Source organism: Chlamydotis macqueenii, chromosome 3 (assembly GCF_036417535.1).
Source record: "Chlamydotis macqueenii isolate bChlMac1 chromosome 3, bChlMac1.mat, whole genome shotgun sequence".
Classification (NCBI taxonomy): Eukaryota; Metazoa; Chordata; class Aves; order Otidiformes; family Otididae; genus Chlamydotis; species Chlamydotis macqueenii.
Window position 1 is genome coordinate 13,577,814 of NC_141558.1, and position 19,698 is coordinate 13,597,511.

Here is a 19,698-nt window from a genome sequence, read left to right on the forward strand (position 1 = left end):
GGGTCAAAATACTGACTTTTTTATATATTAAAAAATGTTGAGGGGAGTGAGAAAATAATGGTTTAGAATGTTTATATCAAATTTTAACTTTATCTATCTAAGATTGGAAATACATTTATTTTCATATAATATATAAAAATATAGTCTGGAATGACTTACAGCACTGTCTAACATATGTAAAGTATCAGCTGACAGGTTGTGTGTGCGCGTAGTCGTTCAGTCCAGTGACGAGTTACAAGGCTTAAGTTACAGTAACAGGAGTTTGGGTTTTGCCCCAGGAAGTTACAGTGGCATTAACAAAGCTTCTGTAGGTACCCAAGGGTTACTTTAAGGTAAGCTAATACTTGTGAAGCTCTATAAGACACACCTTGTCTTAAAAGGTTTGTTTAATTGTTATGTAAATACAAAATGTAATTACTATTTGCATGGCCCTTAAATACATATAGCTTTGTCATTTAGAGAAGGTAATCTTGTTTAGCCTTTCCCCTTACAGTTATGTTGTTTTTTTCATGATCCTGGGGTATACAGAGCTGTTGAGGGCTAAGCATTTTTTAAAATTGGAAAGGATATCTAATATGAATTTAAGATTGTAACTTTAGGGACCTTTCTTATTTTATCTGGGTTTTTTTTCCCTAAAATTTAGCTTTGAAAAATTGCCAGATTAATTTGTATTTATGTTGTGTACATCTCCCACACATTTGCCCTTCATATAGGCGATTTAGGTATGCCATGTGCAAGTTTTAGGTGTCTTGGCAACCTTAGTTATGTCTACATTAATATAGTGATGTTCTGAGAGCTTGGTTATGGCTGTGAAGCCTCTGTTGCTCTTCTCTTCCCCCAGTATATGAAAAATATATACCTGTTTACATGTTTTTTCTTCATATGACTTCATAAAGAAAAATCTCAATGGGAATAATTCAGTGATTTTCAGTCCTGTGATTTTCAGCTTTTCCCCATTGCCTGTACTTGTCAGCTACATTTAAACCAAAGTATTTGGAAAGTTGAGTCAGGTAAAAGAATTCCCAAGTCATTTTGCTGAAGTAATTTATCAGGTAACAATGACTTGTACTTAGCTTGGTCTGGCAAAATATAGGTGGAGGAGCTGTATCTGTTTAATCCTCAGCCATCTTTTATTTGTGAAACATGCTTAATTGGAAGAAAGATTTATAGTCCTATCAACTTCGAGTAAATTTGTTACGATGTTGTTTATAATTCTGGAGACATTGTTTCTCTACTGGTAATGCATAAAAATTAAGTTTAAGAATTTAATTTAAATTTTAATTAATATTTTGAAACACTAATTTCCGTTCCTTGAAGATGCAATTTATCCATATGAGAACATGTGAAATATATTTTTTTCTGGGAACATAAATTCTAACATGTATGATTAATTAAATACTTTAAGATGCAAATGAAGTATTTTCCATTAAATACGCAAGTAAAACGGTTAAGACAAAGTGGAGAGAAAAGTCATATAGCTTGAGTGAACACGATGGATTTGAATGTGAGCCCTGGATACTGCAGTGTTCTGTGGCTAGCAGCAGTTGCTTCTGAGGAGAAGAGTGCTCTGGAGTGAATTTGTGGGGGATAATTCACTTTCTGTAATAGATCTTTTGTAATTAAGATATAAGTGGAGAATGGTTTAAACTTTGCATATTCTGCTTCTATCTCAGTTTCAGAAAAAATAAGAGCTCATTAGTGATGTATTCAGAGTTCTATTATTATGTTGCAAAGAAACTGGTGGATGAACTGTGATTCAGTCTTGAGTGTCTCTTGCTAAATGCCTGACATGGGTTCACCATCCAGCATTGGGTGCGAAACATGTTGAAACTTTGCAGAAGGATTTTTTTCTTTTTTTACCTCTTTATGTGATTTGGTATGTGGTGGTGTTCTATGTTTTATAAGATAACAAAATCCAGAAAAACAAAGTCCCTGCTCTGTTTCATGTACTTCATCACTTTTTTCCTTTCTACGGTGTCCTTGACGAACATAAGCTAGCTCATGTGTGCAGTAGTATCTAGTCAATGCTTGCAGTCCTCTAAAAAATCATTTAATTTGTATAAGCAAAGAAGGACTTATAAAATCATGAGAATTTCTGCTTTTTACCATTATCATTTGATCATAAACTGGTTTTTTTGTTTGTGTTTTTTAGGTTTTTCTCCTGCTAGTATATGATGTTTTTCAGTGGTTTCTAGTCGGGGATGTTGTTAAAAGCCTTTTGAAAATACAAGTGAATGGTAAAATTGTTTTTCTTTAGACATTATTTTGTTAATATCTTAAATTACCATTTTATATTAAGTGTGACATTCAGTTGGTGCCATGTTTTTTTTCAAACAGTCTATATGTTATTCCATCAACCATCTTGCTAGCTGACACTTTTTAATTAAAGGTCTGTGTCGTAGTTCAGCCCCGACTGGGACCAGACTACGCAGTCTCTCTGTCGCTCCCCCCACCCTCCAAGAGAACAGGGGGAGAAAATATAAGAAAAACGGCTCGAGGTTTGACATAAGGACAGGGAGAAATCCTTAAAGTTACCGTCACAGCAAAACAGACTCGACTTGGGGAAAACTATTCATTTATTTCTAAAACTAGCAGGAGAATGGGACAGGGAACAAGATAACCTCCCACCACCCCACCCTCTTCCCAAGCTTAACATTGTCTCTACCACATTCCCCCTGCCCCGAGCGGCACAGGGCAGGAAGAGGGAATGGGGGTCGCGGTCAGTTCATCACGCGTTGTTTTACACCGCTGCTTCACAGTTGAGTGAAGAACTCCTCGCATTCCTCCTCTGCTCCAACATGGGGTCCCTCCCACGGGCCACAGTCCTTCGTGAAACTGCTCCGGCGTGGGTCATCTCTTCCACGGGGTGCAGTCCCTCCAGAACAGCTGCCCCAGCGGGCCCTCCATGGGCCACAGCCTCCTTCAGGCCTCCACCTGCTCCGGCGTGGGGTCCTCCACGGGCTGCAGGTGGATCTCTGCTCCTCCGTGGACCTCCATGGGCTGCAGGGGGACAGCCTGCTCCACCATGGTTGTCACCACGGGCTGCAGGGGAATCTTGGCCAGGAGCCGCATTACTCCTCCCCCTCCTTCTTCACTGACCTTGGCATCTGCAGCTGTTCCTCACAACAGGCTGGCAGACGCCTCTCAGGATCCTTTTTACATCTTATTCACTTCTCATCTCCTCTCCACTTCTTGCAGCCAGGCCAGACCGAGTCGGGCCCAGTTGGCTGCCTGGTGGGAGGCCAGAGGGTGAGGCCTGCAAGGGCCACAAGGCTCGCACCTCCCCCCTCTCTGCCCGCTCAGCTTCTTCACATCTTCTCTTCTCTCTTTTTTTTTTCTGTTTTCCCCTTCTTAAATATGTTATCGCAGAGGCGTTATCATGGAACATTCTGCTACCAATTGGCTCGGCCTTGGCCAGCAGCGGGGTCCGCCCTGGGCCCGGCCGAGTCCACTCAACAAAGGGGAGCGACTTCTAGCAGTTTCCTACAGAAGCTACCACCTTAGCCCCCCCCCTCACTAACAAAACCAGAACAGTCTGTAAACTCTGTATCATCTAGGAGCCCCTCTCAGGTATTCTTAAAATAGTTCATAGTGTTTTCTGATAATTTTTTTTGATTGAGACTGAGAAAGTTTTTTCCACATTGCTGCTGTTATTACGTAGGGACTCGGCTATAATGACTGTGACTGCTAGGACTCTGACTACCTCTAATCAAAAAGAAAACCGCCAATTGCAATGCTTACATAATGCCATTTAGTATGACAGTTGCATGATGCTGCGTGCTGCTTTCTGATTATTTTTATGGCCACAACAGAGCTACTAATTTATTTCAATTTTTACACCTTTAATATGGAGTCAACATCAACAACTAGTTGTTCTTTAAAGAAGATTTCTTAGTTTATTATGAGTTGTTCTTTTTAAAAATGTATCTTTTACTTTGTCAGTTTAGCCTATCTGCAGGATGATATTTTGGAAAGATTAATTATGACAAGTTTTCATTTACATGAAAACCACTTTTAAAATAATTGTTCCTCTGTTAGCAAGAATTGCAGATTTTGATTGTCAAGACAGCAGTTACACCTGCAGTTGAATATTGGGAGGTTGTCCATACTTCTTGATGGTAGTGATGATCAGAAAAGGGAAATTGAAGAGCTGCTTGTATGAGATACGGGGGAAATGGCGATGCTAATTTAACAGTTTAAAGTTATATTTAAAGTTATATTTAAAAGTAATATTTAAGGAATAAAATCTTGTCAGTTCCAGGCAGCATCTTCCAACACTTTTTTCTGTTTAAATGCAGATGATCTATATTACACATAGATTCTGAAACATGAAACAGTGATTAGTAGCTGGCACATACAAGTAAAATGACTTGATGTGTTTTTCAATCCTTTGCATTGCACAGGTTTTAGCTATGGTTGACTTAGATCTAAATTTTTACCTATTAACTGACATCTAATCAATATACTTTTAAAATTACATGTATATTAATCCTGTCTCTTTCAGTTTTAGCTAGCTACTCATAAATATTTCAAATGCATATTTTTTTCTTTATTTGCCCTTATCTCTATCAATATCTATGTACAGTTTTCTCTGTGCTGAAATGTATTTGCAGATTAGGACGTAGTCTCCTGCAGAATACAAATGAACGGATTTTATTTTCTGCACGAGTTACGCATTTTTATGCATTAGGCAACACATTTGTGTTTACTGAATCTATATGCATTTCTTAGGGTTAGTGAGCTGCATATCAAGCAGATAAGGAATTAAACAATATATAAATCAATTCAGAAGAAAAAAGTTATTGGGTATTTCTACGAGACAGGCAACTCAACATGTGGCTGAACCTTTGTTTAATTCATCAGCAGTAGGCTTCTGGTTGATTTGTTTTTAAACTTGAATCCCATAACTTGCTTATCCTATTCACTGGCTCCAGTTTGAGCAGGATTTGACCTGTGAGATTATGCACATCCCTTTAGTATCTGTGTGCAGCAGGCTTTTGTATGTGGTCAGCATTCATATTCATAATTTTAAATATGTGAAGCCCAGCCTTGGGGGAAAGTGCAAGAAAGCCTGACCTCAGCATTCTCCCTCCTTTGGGGTAAAAGTTTTGAGTTGTGAACACAGCTTATCATGCAAAACTCTTTACTTCAGTTTTAATTTTGTATTGATTGCTCTGAGATTGTTATTTTGATAGCAGCACTTCTTTCTGGTCTGTCAGGCAGTGACTGTTTTTCCAAAGTCTAGGTCATAGCAGCCCACGTTCTCTTTCCAAGTTCAGCACTTGAATGTGCTCCACCAAGAACTCCTGTCTGCTTGTCAGTCTTAAACTCCGATGGAGGAGAGATGTGAGGTAGGCCTTCCCATTGCTGTCTCAGGTTATATTCCCCTTTGTAATTGAAATCAACAATATTTTGAATGTGATGGGGTGGGTTTGGTTGTTTTTTTTTTATTTATTTTTTTTTGTTGTTTTTGTAAGTGGAGAGCATGGGCTGAACTGCATCATAACATAAATACCTGCTGATATTCCATAATAAAATTTTTGCTTTTGATTATTTGGGATAACTCCATAGGCATAGCTTCAAAGATGCTTCTTTAAAACAAGGGAATTTAATCTGCAAAGTTGATTCAGGCTCCAAACCGGATAATGTTTTTCCTACAGTGCTTTTTCGTAAAATAGAGCTAAATTTCATCATTGTACGGGGGCATTTGTGAGCTCAGCAGAATAGTTTTTAAAAAGTTACCATCTTTCAGCTTTGACTTACTACCATATAATGTATTTCCATTTACTGAAATCCAAAATGGATCCACGTGTGAACTTGGGCAGATGGAAAAAGATGAAAAAGTCTCGTTTAAAACTGACAGATTCCTCTGCCATGAGGGGAATATATTTGGAATATATTTCTGAGAAGGTAAAACTCCTCTGTGCTAAAGAAAAGATGGACTTGTCAAATGACACACATTGGCATACAAAATTTTTTTAATGTAACTTAGGTCAGAGGAAATCTTTAAATGTGCCAGGTTTGCAATTTAGTTGTATGTATGTGCTCTTCATATGGCACTTTTCTTATCCAATAGTCATGTGAGTAAACTAATACTTTTATAATCTAAACCACAGCTTTCCATGAGTTTTCTCAAAAGTAAAAGTTCTTATTAACTTTCCACAAAACAGGGAGTAAGTGCAGTACTGGGCAAGGCAGCTGAGGCAGTATATGTCAGTGCCTCGCAGCAGTCATTGGCAGTATTCCTTTTTCTAGGAAGTCTTTTGAATTTAATTGTAAAAAATTTGAATATATAAATGTGTTCTTTAAATTATATTTCTTAATTTCCTTTAAATCTGTACATGGCAATATGGTACTAGGACACGAAGTGGAAGGTACTATATCACATTATTGTTTAAACTTCGAAATTTCAATAAATACTGGGGAAGGAACTTTAAGGAGATACTAAGTTTGAGGTGAAGTCTGTAAAATATATCTTTGAGAAGCAACTTTCACTTGACCTCATTGACGCCTGTTCAGCTGCCTTGTGAAAGTACACTTCACATCTTGAAAATTGTAAGCTTGCTTGAGTCTCTATATTTCCTCAATTCCACTTGGAAACTGCATATAATAAAATATTGTGAGCTCAATGTGGTTTTATAATGTAAATTTTAATTATTGTGTGAGTATATAAAAATGTCAATGCTGGTTGAGATTGAGATCTAATCCAGCCCAGTATTCTGTGTCCAACAGTGGCCGAAAAACAGACATGGAAGGAAGAACAGGAAAAGGAAAGGTATATATGAGACTTACTCCGGTATTGTCCTCATCTCTGAGTAGTCAGAAAAATTTGATTAGGAATTGGAACTGGCAACAACTCTTTGTAGACAAGCTGTAAATTCAAGTGTTACCGTGGCAAGATCTAGTAAGTGGAGTCTTGGTAGAATCATAGAATAGTTTGAGTAGGAAGAGGCCTTTAAAGGTCTCTCAGAGGGTGGGAGGAGGAGAGAGAGAGACCGATAGTCTGGTCCTGATCAGGGCTAAACTACAACAAAAGGTCATCTAGTCCAACCCCCCTGCAAGGAGCGGGGACATCTCCAACCAGATCAGGTTGCTCCGAGCCCCGTCCAACCTGGCCTTGTATGTTTCCAGGGATGGGGGGCATCCACCACCTCTCTGGGCAACCTGTTCCAGGGTTCCACCACCCTCATTGACTTGATGAAGTCAAATTAGGAAGAGTTACATTTTGAGTGATAGGTGAGACTAATTTACCAGAAGGATAGTGAACTTGTTTTCTTTTTTACACCTTAAACTTGTTTACTTAAGGAAAAAAAACAACCCTAAGTCAATTGGAAAGCATTCTAGCTCAAACAGAAGTTACAATTTTAGTGCAAAGTTATTGCATGAAATTGTAGAGACTTACATAGATTATCAATAATGTCCTCCTCCAAAAGATGTTTCAATATGTGCTTGTGATTTTGCTTTGTTTCACAAGTATGCAATGTGTCTAATGTCAAGGTTGATGGGATCTGTAGTATCTTGAAACAGTTTCAAGAGAATGAAATAGTAGCCTTTAAAAGCCTCTCATCTTATCTTTGCAGGGTCAGTAGCTGTACATGTTCAGAAACAGTTGTACACTCTTGCAGTTTGTTTTTACCAGTTATTTTTCATATTTATATTCATATTGTATTTAATCTTAAATATCTATTTAACTTAGTTTGTGATTTTATATGTCTCTCGTAACAAGCTTTTAGCTTTACAGCCTTGTACTGGAAGTAGGTTTCAGTAACTTACATTTGTGCAGACTTTTCAGTAGCAGCACAGATACCAGCGGAACAGGGAACGATGGACTACGGGTTGACCCACAAGATGGGAAGATAAAATTCTTCAGTAACCAACTCTGTCTGGCTTGTTTGTGTAGGAAAGGCAGCCTTTTCTTTCCTGACATACCTGATTACATTGTAAACTCCTTAACACAAGATTGTTGTATTTTTGTGCCATGAACAACACATCAAGATGGCAATTATAGAAATTCAATCAAATTGTTATCCCTCTTCAGTCATTGCTTATAAACTGTGTTAAGCTATGTCTGATGAGTGAAAGCAAATTTTACCATCAGCATTCCCTATCTCAAATCTGAATAAAATCTTTCATGTCAGATCTGCCTAGTATTTTAAAATGCAGCATACATGAATTCTCTACCACTAGAGCTTGGGAGTGAGGTGCGGGGAACGGGGAGAGAAATAAAAACATAGTGCATTTTACAAGGGAGTCCTGATGAATTGAGAATATATTGTAGCAATAAGGGACTACTCAAATGCCTGGTTACTGTTTCTATTTTCAATGCCATATTAATTCAAATTTATGCTGCAGTGAGAAACATGAACATATTTTGAAATATTTACATTTACAATCTGGTGAATGTAATAAAATGAATTTTATAATCATGTAAATCAGTAGATTTTTGGTTGCAGCTCTTGGAAACTACAAATGTCTCTGCTTTTAACATGAGGAGTTGATTTTAAGCACAGATGTAGCTTTTCTTAATAAACAAGCAATTATAATGAAGGAAAATATTTTTCTGATTTCTACATCTCAATTCTTTGGCTACAAACACCCTCATCAATTATTATCTTAGAATATTAGTAGTGAACAAAGTCTGTTGATGAAAACCATGGCCCTGCCATGCTCACAGGGAGGGAAAATGTAATTTGCAGAACAGCTTTCATTGAGCAGAAGGAGGTAAATGTCTGCCTGCATTACTTTTCCTAGTAACTATTCTCGCATGTAAGTAGGCAGTGTTTTGTATTTTGCCTCAGGGAAAGGAAAGGATGGATTGGCTGAGTCTTTTTACTGGCATTTCTGTTTCTTAAGCAAAACTCTCTTGGTTATCAACCAAATTGGTCAACGCCTGATTCTCAAATTATATAGCTTTAGCAATAAAGCATTTACAACTCTATCAGGTGTCTCTGTCCTTTAGGATTAGGAGAACATTATATAGTGGATAACTATGCCTCAGAAACACAATTTAGATACATAAATATTTCACTGTTGCTGTCAATAGTGATTTTAAACTAATTTCGCTTTCAAGAGTGAGATGATGTACTGAACTAAACAACTGATCCTGCAGACTGTCATGCCAGAAGTTTTCTGTATCAGTCATGTATGATATCAACAGCTTTATTTAACCTTATCATTCTCCAAGTGTATCATCTTACAGTTTTTGTAAAATACTGTTCTAAATGCTACAGAACAAACTTCTGAGGTGTTGTGGTTTAACTCCATCGCAGCCAAAACCAAGACATGAGGGATCTTTTCATATTTGGACTCCTTTATGTGTTACCACATGTGATATGTATCTATAAAGCAATAACAAAAATGTGGAACAAGATGATGAGTTAAAACTTTGTGTATTGAGAGTGGATAAAGCATGTTGAGTAATTTCAACGTTTTGGGCACCTAGTAGCATCTAATCTGTGAGGGAAGAGAACTATATAAATCTGTGAAAGATTTTATCATCAGGCAGAACAGTTTGGCGTTTTATTTGAGGAGGGACTGTAAGTGCATTGTTTTTATTGACTATAAAGAACATGCCTTCCAAGTTTGCTCAGGATGGCCAAAGTCAGATAAAGAGTATGTTTGTGCTTAGCTAACGTACTGTTGAAGAGATTACAAGTATCTCAGCCAACTGCCAGATTCTTCCTGTCATTTACATTTTAGCCGTAAAAGCACCCATACACATATCGTTCTTATGTGGTTTATATAAAACCAGATATTTTAAAAAGCTTATAGGAATCTTGTCTGATGTAACTTCCTGCTAGCAAAATGAGGTCAGAACTGAGATTGTTTGACTCCAGCAATAAATTTGTCAGCGCTATTTCAGTTTTCTGAAGGTTTGCAAGTTACAGCAAGTTGACAACTGTCCCTGTAAGAGGATGGGTGATTGAACATGTGCTATGTTATGTCCCTGCTACTAGTAAGCAGACCATAACTACTTGAGGAAAAATAGGTGTTTTGATGGCTAAAGTAATGTAATTCAATGAGATGTATTGTGTGACCATGCTCAAAGGCATACAAAATAGTATATTTCAGATAAAAAGAAAATCTTACTTTTGTCTTCTGGCATACCATAGCTGCTACACGCTGTAGCTGCAGTTTGCACTCTCATTCAGAAATGTGGTTAATTTTCTCTCTTGGTCAATATTTGAGAAAGGTGGACTGATTTTTGCCTTTATTAAGCAGCGATAATACGGGATGAGTCAGAACTCCTTTATGGGCCATCCTAGCCACTAGGATGGTAATTAATAACAGGACAAACTGGGAAAAGATGTAAAACCAAAGTGCTCAGGAGAACAACACACAATTAAGAGGAGTTTGCAGTGGTTCAGGCAGCTGTTAGTATCTAATGCCATATTAAACAACACTCAGTGCTGCTTGTGTAGCCTGTATTTTGCTTCGTTAATTTCCTATATATTTTTTGAGGAACATTAGCATATGCAGATGCTTGCATCTTCTTGATTTTAAACATATGTAGTCCCTTGCTGATAATAAAATTGTGTATTTTAACAGTTTAACATAAAGCTTGGTTTTACTTAATTTGTATTTCATTTTATCATCTATCATGAGTATAATTTCTAGAATTAATTCTCCTAATTGACTTTCCCATTGTGGCAAATATTTGTGCAGCCTCTTATTTTAATGAAAAACATGAAGACAGCTGTGTTCTACTGCCTTTTGTAGGCATGAAAATAGGGAAAATCAAGACAGAATTGAGCAAATATGTTGTTAAAATTGAAAGTACTTTCTTTCCTTTCCCTTGCTTTTGTTTGTTTCGTTCTTTTTTTCATATGCCTTTGGGATCATCTGAAGTTCAAGCAGACTGCTTACTGCCTTGCTGTAGGCCTCATTATTCTTTTCAGTGACAGATTCTTTTTTAAGGCACTTGTGCTATTAGGGCTCTGAGCAGTTCATGGCAAATTCTCTTTGTGTAGCCTTCAAGTATTTTAGAAGGTTTTTTTAATTTTTTTTTTTTTTTTAAAAGAAAGGGGAGGAAAGCTGAGTTACAGTATCCCATTACCACAGTTTAAAGATGCTTGTAGTGGTAGAAATGCAGTGCCTTGTTGTATTGTGGCATTCAGAGTCATATGAATAGATCATTCAGAGTCACTACAAAGACAGCACTCAGTTAAAAGTGGAATTTTTAATCTTTTTGCTGTATTACTACAAGAAAACAACAGGCTTAACTAACCGTGGCAACTTCATCTCAGCTAGCTTTCACCTCTTTATGATGAAATTTCTACTTTTTAACACATAGCGTGCTCTGTTTCTGCTGTGTGAGGTGGCTGCTTCCTTGCCATGCTCTCCCTCAGCCTTGCAAGGCGACCATGCAGAGGAAAGCCTATGATCTGTGTGTGTGTGTGTGTATGCGTATACACACACACACACACACACACATATATGTATGTGTTTACTACACATATATGTGTGTGTAGTAAATAGAAATGTTAAAATGTCATTCCAATGTACTGCTTCAAGTTATTGCTTTCTAGTAGCAAGAAATGTGTGATGTGAAATGTGGACAAAATCTTTGCAGAATCAGCATGTATTTGATGACATTTTCAACTCAGGTATATTTCTGAAAAATATTCCTGATACAGTTGACTGTGTGACCATTGCCACACAGTCAGGGATTCTTGATGTTAAAGCACGGGTTTATATCTGAATCTTGGCTTTTCTTTTTGGAAAAAAAATGTTGGTTTAACACCCACATTTTCACAGGAGTGAAATAATACTTAAAAAGTACCTGAAACACAGATGTATGTGGAGTATAGGGACAACTTAACAGATGCCGCAGAAGCATAAGATACATTGAAGAAGGGAAAATAGCTAGGACTTAAAAGATGAAGGAATGGGGAGTTTAAAGTAGAATAACACTAGTCTTTTTTAAAAGTAATCATACTTATCATCTACCCATCAATATTTAAGTATGTTCCATTTGTTGCTCTTTCATTAACCTATTTCTTCTATCCTTAGTGCTGCAATTTTAAACCATATGCACCCTTGAAGGTATGCATACTTATACACTTTGTCCCTACTTTCTAGTCTCACCTCTTTCACAGTAAATGGAAGTGGCATGCGTTTAGAATTCCATATAAAAAGTGAATTTTCAATACTTTTCTTAAAAACTGTAACACTGCAGACAGTTTGCTTTATTTTTATTACTCTTAGTGGGAAATGTACATGACTTGAAAAAAGCCATTGTAGAAAGAAGTTTTGCCGAAATGTACACTATGTTTAAGAATAGAAAGTTAATTTTTCTGATTTACTTTGATTGTAATAATAATGTTTTGTTATGAGCAATCATATTGCAAGGATCCTGCTGTCCATAACACAACATTATAATGTTAGATTAATTCACCTCATTAAAAAAATGTAAACCTGGGTCTGTAAAGATGCATTATTAGGCAGAACTGTTGGAATTCAGTTCACATTGAATAGGATGTCTGATTTACTAATGTACTCTTTGCTATTAATGGCTCAATTTCTGTGACAGCTTTTCTTATCTATTAATATTATCGGTACTATTTCTTGCAATTTTTACAGTTATCATTAGAGAGACCCGAACGTTTAGTCTCTGTTTTGAAGTAACATGCTGTTTGTGCAAATATACTAAAATGTACTCAATGGACCATCCAGAATGCTGCTTACTTGGTTTAAATATTTAAAGAGCTAGTTGTCTGAAAAAGGAGTTTGGGGAAAGATGAAGCGATGTGATAGCTTCTGTTGTCTAGATAGTGCATAATTTGCTAAATTGCTAAATATTTTTGATCCTTAGAGGTTAGCATGTCTTAAGTCCCTTTTACCCTTTCCTGTTCTTCTCCCTTCTCTTTCCAACCTTATGATTTAAATATTGAAGATTATAATATTTTATACTGAGTATGCATGGAATTTTGGGATATTACAAGTGGGTAACTGATGTCTGCTATGTGACATTTGCAGTACAGAAAAGTAACTTAAATGGACAGTTGTCAGAAACATTTCTTCACTATCTAAAATGTTTTAGTATACAGAGCTTTCAGATGTAACCTGGAGACAGAAGCGAACAGTTTTTCAACACTAAATATTTTAAAGTCACAAATTATGTAGGCAACTCAATAAATGCATCGGTAATCTTTGTTTTTGAACCTCTTTTGAAAAATTTGCCCTTGATGTATCAGAGTCGCTTTGAAAAGACAGGAATGTGATCTTTAATCTTTTAGAGTAACTGCCGAAGTCAGGAAAACTTTGTCGATGTTTGATGTCTTAGAACTACTTGGACTGAAACAGAAAAGTTAATAGTTAATGCTGTGTATGTTCAGCAGAATTATAAGATGAAACTGAAATGTTTGATATCCTGGAACTTTTCGAAGTTCGGAAGAAAAATTTAGTGTTAGAATGTGTTAATACCACAGAGGAAGCTACCTTGTTATTGTAACAAATTATTTTTAAAGTCTAAGAACTTTTTTATGTTGGGTAGACAGGGAATAGCTATTCCATTTGTGAAAGCCCTCCTGGTGTGATAACCAAACTGTTAAACAAAAGCTGCTTCTCATTTAGTAGCAGTTGGTTCTCATTTATAGCAACCTTCCTTCAACAGTCAGACCTTTTACCTTGTACTTTTTTACCATGCAAAGTGCAAGCAGTAATTATCTGTAAAAGAACTTGTCATCAACTGAAGTGAATTCAAGCCCTGGCAGAAGCTGCAGGTTTTAGACTTAGATGGACACTTCTCCTGAGATAGAGTTGTCTGGGTGATGAGGTGTGGGTTTTTATTTTCCTTAGGTTAAAACACCTATACTCAGAAATATTACAGTGCTTGTCAGCAAATGTTCATCACTGAGTAAATTAATTCAGAATCATCTTTCAGGGCTCTTTCCTATGGGAGAAAAGATTAGATGCTGTAAATTCAAATAAAACTTGAATTTTCGTAGATGAGTGAGAGTAATATATATTAAGGAAGCACTAGATACACTAATTATTTAAAAATGTGTATGTGCATGTGTGTGTATGTATATTGAGAAAAAGAAATTTAAGGAATTTTTCGTTGTTTGAAGAACGTAGAGATGAGATCTGAACTAATCAAGGGATGTACTTGTGTGGGGTTACATTGTTTTAGGAATGTACAGCTAGGTGATTCCTCAACATCTATGTGCTCTTCTGTTTTATTTGCATGTAATTGAAAATGAGAGGTAAGAAAATGGATTTCTGGGAAAATTACATTCATTGTGTTCCTACATTGTTTTACAACAGTAATATCCTTCACAGATAGTTTGTTGATTTCTTTAAAAAAAAAATCTATTTGTTTAGTTTTTGTTTTGTTTTTTTTTTTCCAGATAGAGATAGCAGATGTTGATAATGAAGGAAAAAGGTATAATCTCTTCCTGGGACTTCTGGAGTCTAGTCACAGTCTGTCTGAGTTTCAGCACCTGGTTTTACTCCTTCAAGCTTGGCCACCGATGGACATGAGCAACGGGTGAGCATTTCTTCAAACAATCATGTAACAAAAGAGTTCTTGCTTGATATTATAATGTAGTTTTCAGTCAATTAATTCAAACAGAGCTAATAGGAGTATGACATTTGGAAACAGTCATACTGGGAAAAAGAAATTATTTATTTAAAGCAGAATTGAATCAATCGGTTTCTTGTAAAAACTATGTAGTATGCATCGTGGAGGAGGCAGAAAACCATTTTATTGCCCGAACTGTTGCACGGGAGGGTTTTATATCTACTTAAAGTTATGTATTTTGCTCTTATTTTTTACAGTATGTACAAAATCCATAAAAAGGAATAGAAAGTTCTGACTGTTTTTTTCCATTCAAAGTTACACTTTGCAGAAAAACCTTTGAAAGTTAATGTTCAGATAGCTGTGGCAGACAGTCTGCAGGAGGTCTGGGAGAGTAATGGTACTAGCAATGGTGCTTCTCTTTTCTAGATCACTACCTGTTAGTTCTGTCTCTGAATAAAGTATCGAAAAGTAAAGAATATATACTAGGGCAGATATATCCTAGCACCAAAATTTAAAATGAAAATAATTATTTAAAACTTCAGCATTGCACCTATCAGAATAAGTATTTATTGAAAGTGTTAATTTGGAACATCTTAACTATGTTACTGTCATAGTGTAGCCCCGCTCAGAACCAAGCTACGCAGCCTCTCATTCACTCTGTCCATCCTCCAGGGGAATGGAGGAGAGAGAATGTAACAAAAAGCTCGAGGTTTCAGATAAGGACAGGGAGAGATCGTTCAAGTTACCATTACGGTCAAAACAGACTCGACTTGTGGAAAACTATTTCAATTTGTTAATAATAAAATCAAAGCAGGATAATGAGAGAGAACAAAACCAACTTCCTCCCACCCCTCCCTGAAGTCTGACAATTTGTGCAAAATGCTTAGATCACCTGTATCATAACTCATTTATGGTCTAAAATAGTTGATATCGCTCTTAGGTATTCACATGGTCACAATTTTGACATGAAGAAATCAAGTTGGCTAAGACAAGAGGCAAGAGAACCTTGCATGTGATTCTGTGATTTTTTCCTGTATTTAGCAGTAGTTGAGGTCAGAAAGGATCTCTGGAGATGTCAGCTGCAGCCCCCCCGCCCCTCAAAGCAGGGTCAGCTAGAGCAGGTTGCTGAAGGTGCTTGCCTTGAGTTTTGAATATCTCCAAGACTGGACACTCCAGAACAACTACAACAAACAGGTCTCTCTTACTTCTTAGTAAAATATGCTGTGTTTCTCTTTGCACCTGTTGTCTCTTGTGCTGTCACTGGGCATCGCTGAGAAGTCACACTCCCTCTTTACTTTCCCCATCTCTTCATACAATTGATAAAATTCCCCCAAGCCTTCTCTTTTCCAGACAGAACTAGTCCCAGCTCTCATCTCTCTCAGTCTCTGCTTGTGGCACAGATACTCCTATCCTTTCATCATCTTTGTGGCACCTTCCTGAACTCACTTCAATACATCTGTCACTTTTGTCCTGGGGAGCCCAGAACTGGTGTCAGCACTCCAGATGTCTCACCAGAGCTTAGTAGAGAGGAAGGATCACTGTCCTCACCTTGCTGGCAACACTCTTCCTGATGCAACCCAGGACACTGCTGCCTTTCATTACTGCAAGGATACATTGCTTAGGTGTGGTCACTTTGTTGTCTGTCAGGACCCCAGGTCTTTCTCCACCAAGCTCCTTTCCAACTGGTTGGCTCTCAGCCTCTACTGATGGTTGTTCCTTCACAGGTAGAGGGTGGACTTTGGGTCCACTTTGCTGAGTGTCATGTGGTCAATCTCTGTCCATTCCTCCAACCTTTTAAGGTACCACTGAATGGCAGTACAACCATCTGGTGTATCAGCCAGTCGCTCTCAGTTTTGTATCATTTGCAAACTTCCTGAGAGTACACTCTTTCTGATTTGCATCCTGGTCCTCAATGAAGACGTTAGAGTATTGGCCTCAGTATAGACCCCTGGGGTCTACCAGTGGTCACTGGTGTCCAGGTGGACTTTGTGTCACTGATCACAGTGAGCCTGGCAGTTCAGCCAATTTTCAGTCTGCTTCACTGTCCACTTATCTAGCCCAAACTTCAACAGTTTGTCAATGAGGATATTGTGGGAGACACTGTTGAAAGCCTTGGCCTCAGCTGTCGCCCACTAAGCCAGTCATTTCATCGTAGAAGGGTATCAGGTTGGTGAGGCATGATTTCCCCTTTTTAAGACACGCTGACTATTCTCAATCTACTTCTTGTCCTTCATTTGCTTGGAAGTGTTTCCAGGAGGATTTTTTTCATCTTCTCAGGAATTGAGGTGAGGCTGACCAGCCCACATCTTGAGACTTTAAGCTAAGAACAAACCACAAGTTTTTTCCTGTGATTAGATTAAAAAAAAAAATAATAATTTCTGTTATTACTAAAACTTCAGTGTCTCTCTTCACTGTTCTGACTTTGCCAGGAGGCTTTGGAAAGCCTTCAGGAGAAAATTACCACCTTCTCTTTCACTGGTAATAGCCACTTATACTGGTTTCATGGCGAACCTGTGACTCCTGTGATTCCCAAATGTGATCTACAGTGCAGTGTCCCAGATAGTTTTCCAAAGCTCAGCACTAAATTGACAGTTATTATCTACAAGGAAATAAAGAGTAGTTCAGATTTGGCGGATTTTCTTGAGTTTGCATGAAGCTCTAGACAACCAAAAAATAATTTTAAAAAATGTAATTATCTGAGCAAGTAGTCATGTTCATAGTACAGGAAACAATATTTTTTTATTTTGATTTTTGGCTTTTTTTTTTTTTTTTTAAGGAGTGATGGGCACAGGGCATGGTAACCACTATTATTTCATTCAGTTCTGTCTGCTAGCTTGAAGCATGGAAAAAAAATCATCTAGCCTGTTCTCTTTCCTGCCTTAGCAGTGAGCAATTGAGGCTGCATCTTGAAATAAGTGAGAGAGATCTAGTTCTCCTTCTGCCTCCTTACCTCCTATTTTCTTGGTCATTTTCTCAGTAGGAATGTTGCATCTCTAGTTTTATTTATTTATTTGTTTGGTTGGGTTTTTTTAAGCCAATGATGATTCAGTTTTCCCTTCCATACTAAGAGCTGTCCAGATTGAAAAATGTATCAAAACGCAGCACTTTTCAGTCCCTGGGGTCTTATTCTGTTTATATTCCCATTGCTTTCCTTTTGTTATCACTTTTGTATCTGTTACTAACAATACTTGTAAGACTGATTAAGTAAATTACAAATCCTGTGTCAGCAGGATTGGTCACATTGTGGTGTGAAAGTCCTTCTGTGTAGCTCATTTCTAGTGCTTTCAAAAAGCATACATCAGACTGTAGTGGTCGATAGCATGATTATAGTTATGAGTTCTTTTTGTAAACTATCTTTTCCTTCACTTGGTTGTATTGACTTAAGCAAATATATTTTGGAGTTCTGGTTTGTTTTTTGGGGTTTTTTTTTTGTTTGTTTTTTGAGAGGCTTTGTTTTTTAACAAGTCTAAAGGACAAACATTAAGTACTTGTTATAAGGACTTAAATTTAAATCTAGGCCATGTAATTACAGACTTTGTATAAAACTAAACATATATTTCTTCTGTCTACAGAAATGATGTATTTGGTGTCCAGAAATGTTCTCAAATTTTAAGTTTTGTAATCAGTATGCTGTCATTAAAATGAATTTGAGTGAACTAAAAACATGGCTTAACAGCTAATAGTGCGCTCTGTCCTCATTCCACCCTTAATCCCACCACCTCAAGTATGACTGGTTTTAAAAAGTCAGGTACAGCTCTTTTTAGTATTCCCTGATGAGAGACAGTATTAATTTCATGAATTCTTGTCAAGTAGATAGTTAGATTTTTTTTTTTCCAACTGCCTCTTGTTATAGTGTGCTGGGAATAGTTTACATTTCTTTTGATTATTTTAAGTTTTATTAATTTGAATTACTTTCTTTGAAAATCTGGGAATTCATAGAATCATAGAATAGTTTGGGTTGGAAGGGACATTTAAAGGTCATCTAGTCCAACCCCCCTGCAAGGAACAGGGACATCTCCAACCAGATCAGGTTGCTCAGAGCCCCGGTCAACCTGGCCTTGAATGTTTCCAGGGATGGGGCATCCACCGCCTCTCTGGGCAACCTGTGCCAGTGTTCCACAACTTCATGCCAGCCAGGAAGTGGAGATTGTACTGTTAAGTATGAGGCCCGAAAAAATCTTTAGTACTTTACGTCTTCTTTGTTCTCTCTCCTCTCTCTCTCTGTGTTATCACTGACAGTTGCCCATCTCTGTGTCTTTGTCAAGCATGCTCTGCCCTGAGGTCTTGTCTTCTTCTTGCCTTGCCCATTCTTCCCTCTTCTGCCTCTGTTGCATACTTTCACATTAATAGCATCCAATTATGCTTACCAGCCTAGAATTTTTATATATATTTTTTCCTGAAATTGTGTTTCTGAAAAACCTACCTTGATGGGTTGGAGTAAGGAGCAAGAACTGTTTTGTTAGTGAGATTTACAACAATCTAATTTTAAAGCAAGTTGTATTAAGAAATTCTTCAGCAAAGAGGAAAACTGTGAGCACTTAAGCCAGTTGTTTAGCCATATGTATTAAGATTTTTGTTTAATCTTTACTTATTTTTTTCCTCATCTGCTTCAGAAAAGCGTTGTTGCTAACTGGTTGTTTACTGCCAATGTAATGATATGTGCAGGATCTGGGGAATTTAAGTCTGAGTCATCTGAATACTTAAAAGTTTGGTTTTCAGCCTAACAGTAAATATCTAATATTTTAATGTAAAGCTAGAAAATACAGTTTACATGCTATAAAGGCTCAAAGGGAAGGAGAAGTAAAAGAACTTAATTTCAGGGTTTTTTTTAGTAGCCTTTTATGTTTTTTAAATAATTTTGGGGATCTCTTTGTTAATGATGTCTGCTTTTTAATGTTTGTTTGAGTACTTGTATTTTAAAACACTCCAGATAGAATAATGCTCATTACTCACCTGAAAATATGTTTCTCTTTATATCATAATATGCCGTGATGACTGTGAGGAAACAGAGGAGATAGCTTGGTTGTTTCAGTCAGCACTCAAAACCATGTAATTTTTAAAACTTTATTTTTACACCCTTGTTATGCCTGCTTGCTTTTCTGTTTAGATGTCTTATATTCAGATGTCGTTTTAAGCACTTCATAGAGATTAAAAAAAAAAAAAAAGATTGACAG

The 19,698-nt window shown here is 37.0% G+C and overlaps 1 protein-coding gene across 3 annotated transcripts in view; it reads left to right on the forward strand.

The window, feature by feature from the left end:
- Window positions 1–19,698, forward strand: part of NBAS (NBAS subunit of NRZ tethering complex) — a 190,357-nt gene that overhangs the window by 151,183 nt on the left and 19,476 nt on the right. For all 3 annotated transcript variants that reach the window (XM_086744896.1, XM_086744898.1, XM_086744897.1), the window contains one exon: window positions 14,352–14,491. In XM_086744896.1, the coding sequence (XP_086601022.1) occupies window positions 14,352–14,491 (140 nt within the window). The remainder of the gene's footprint in view (window positions 1–14,351; window positions 14,492–19,698) is intronic.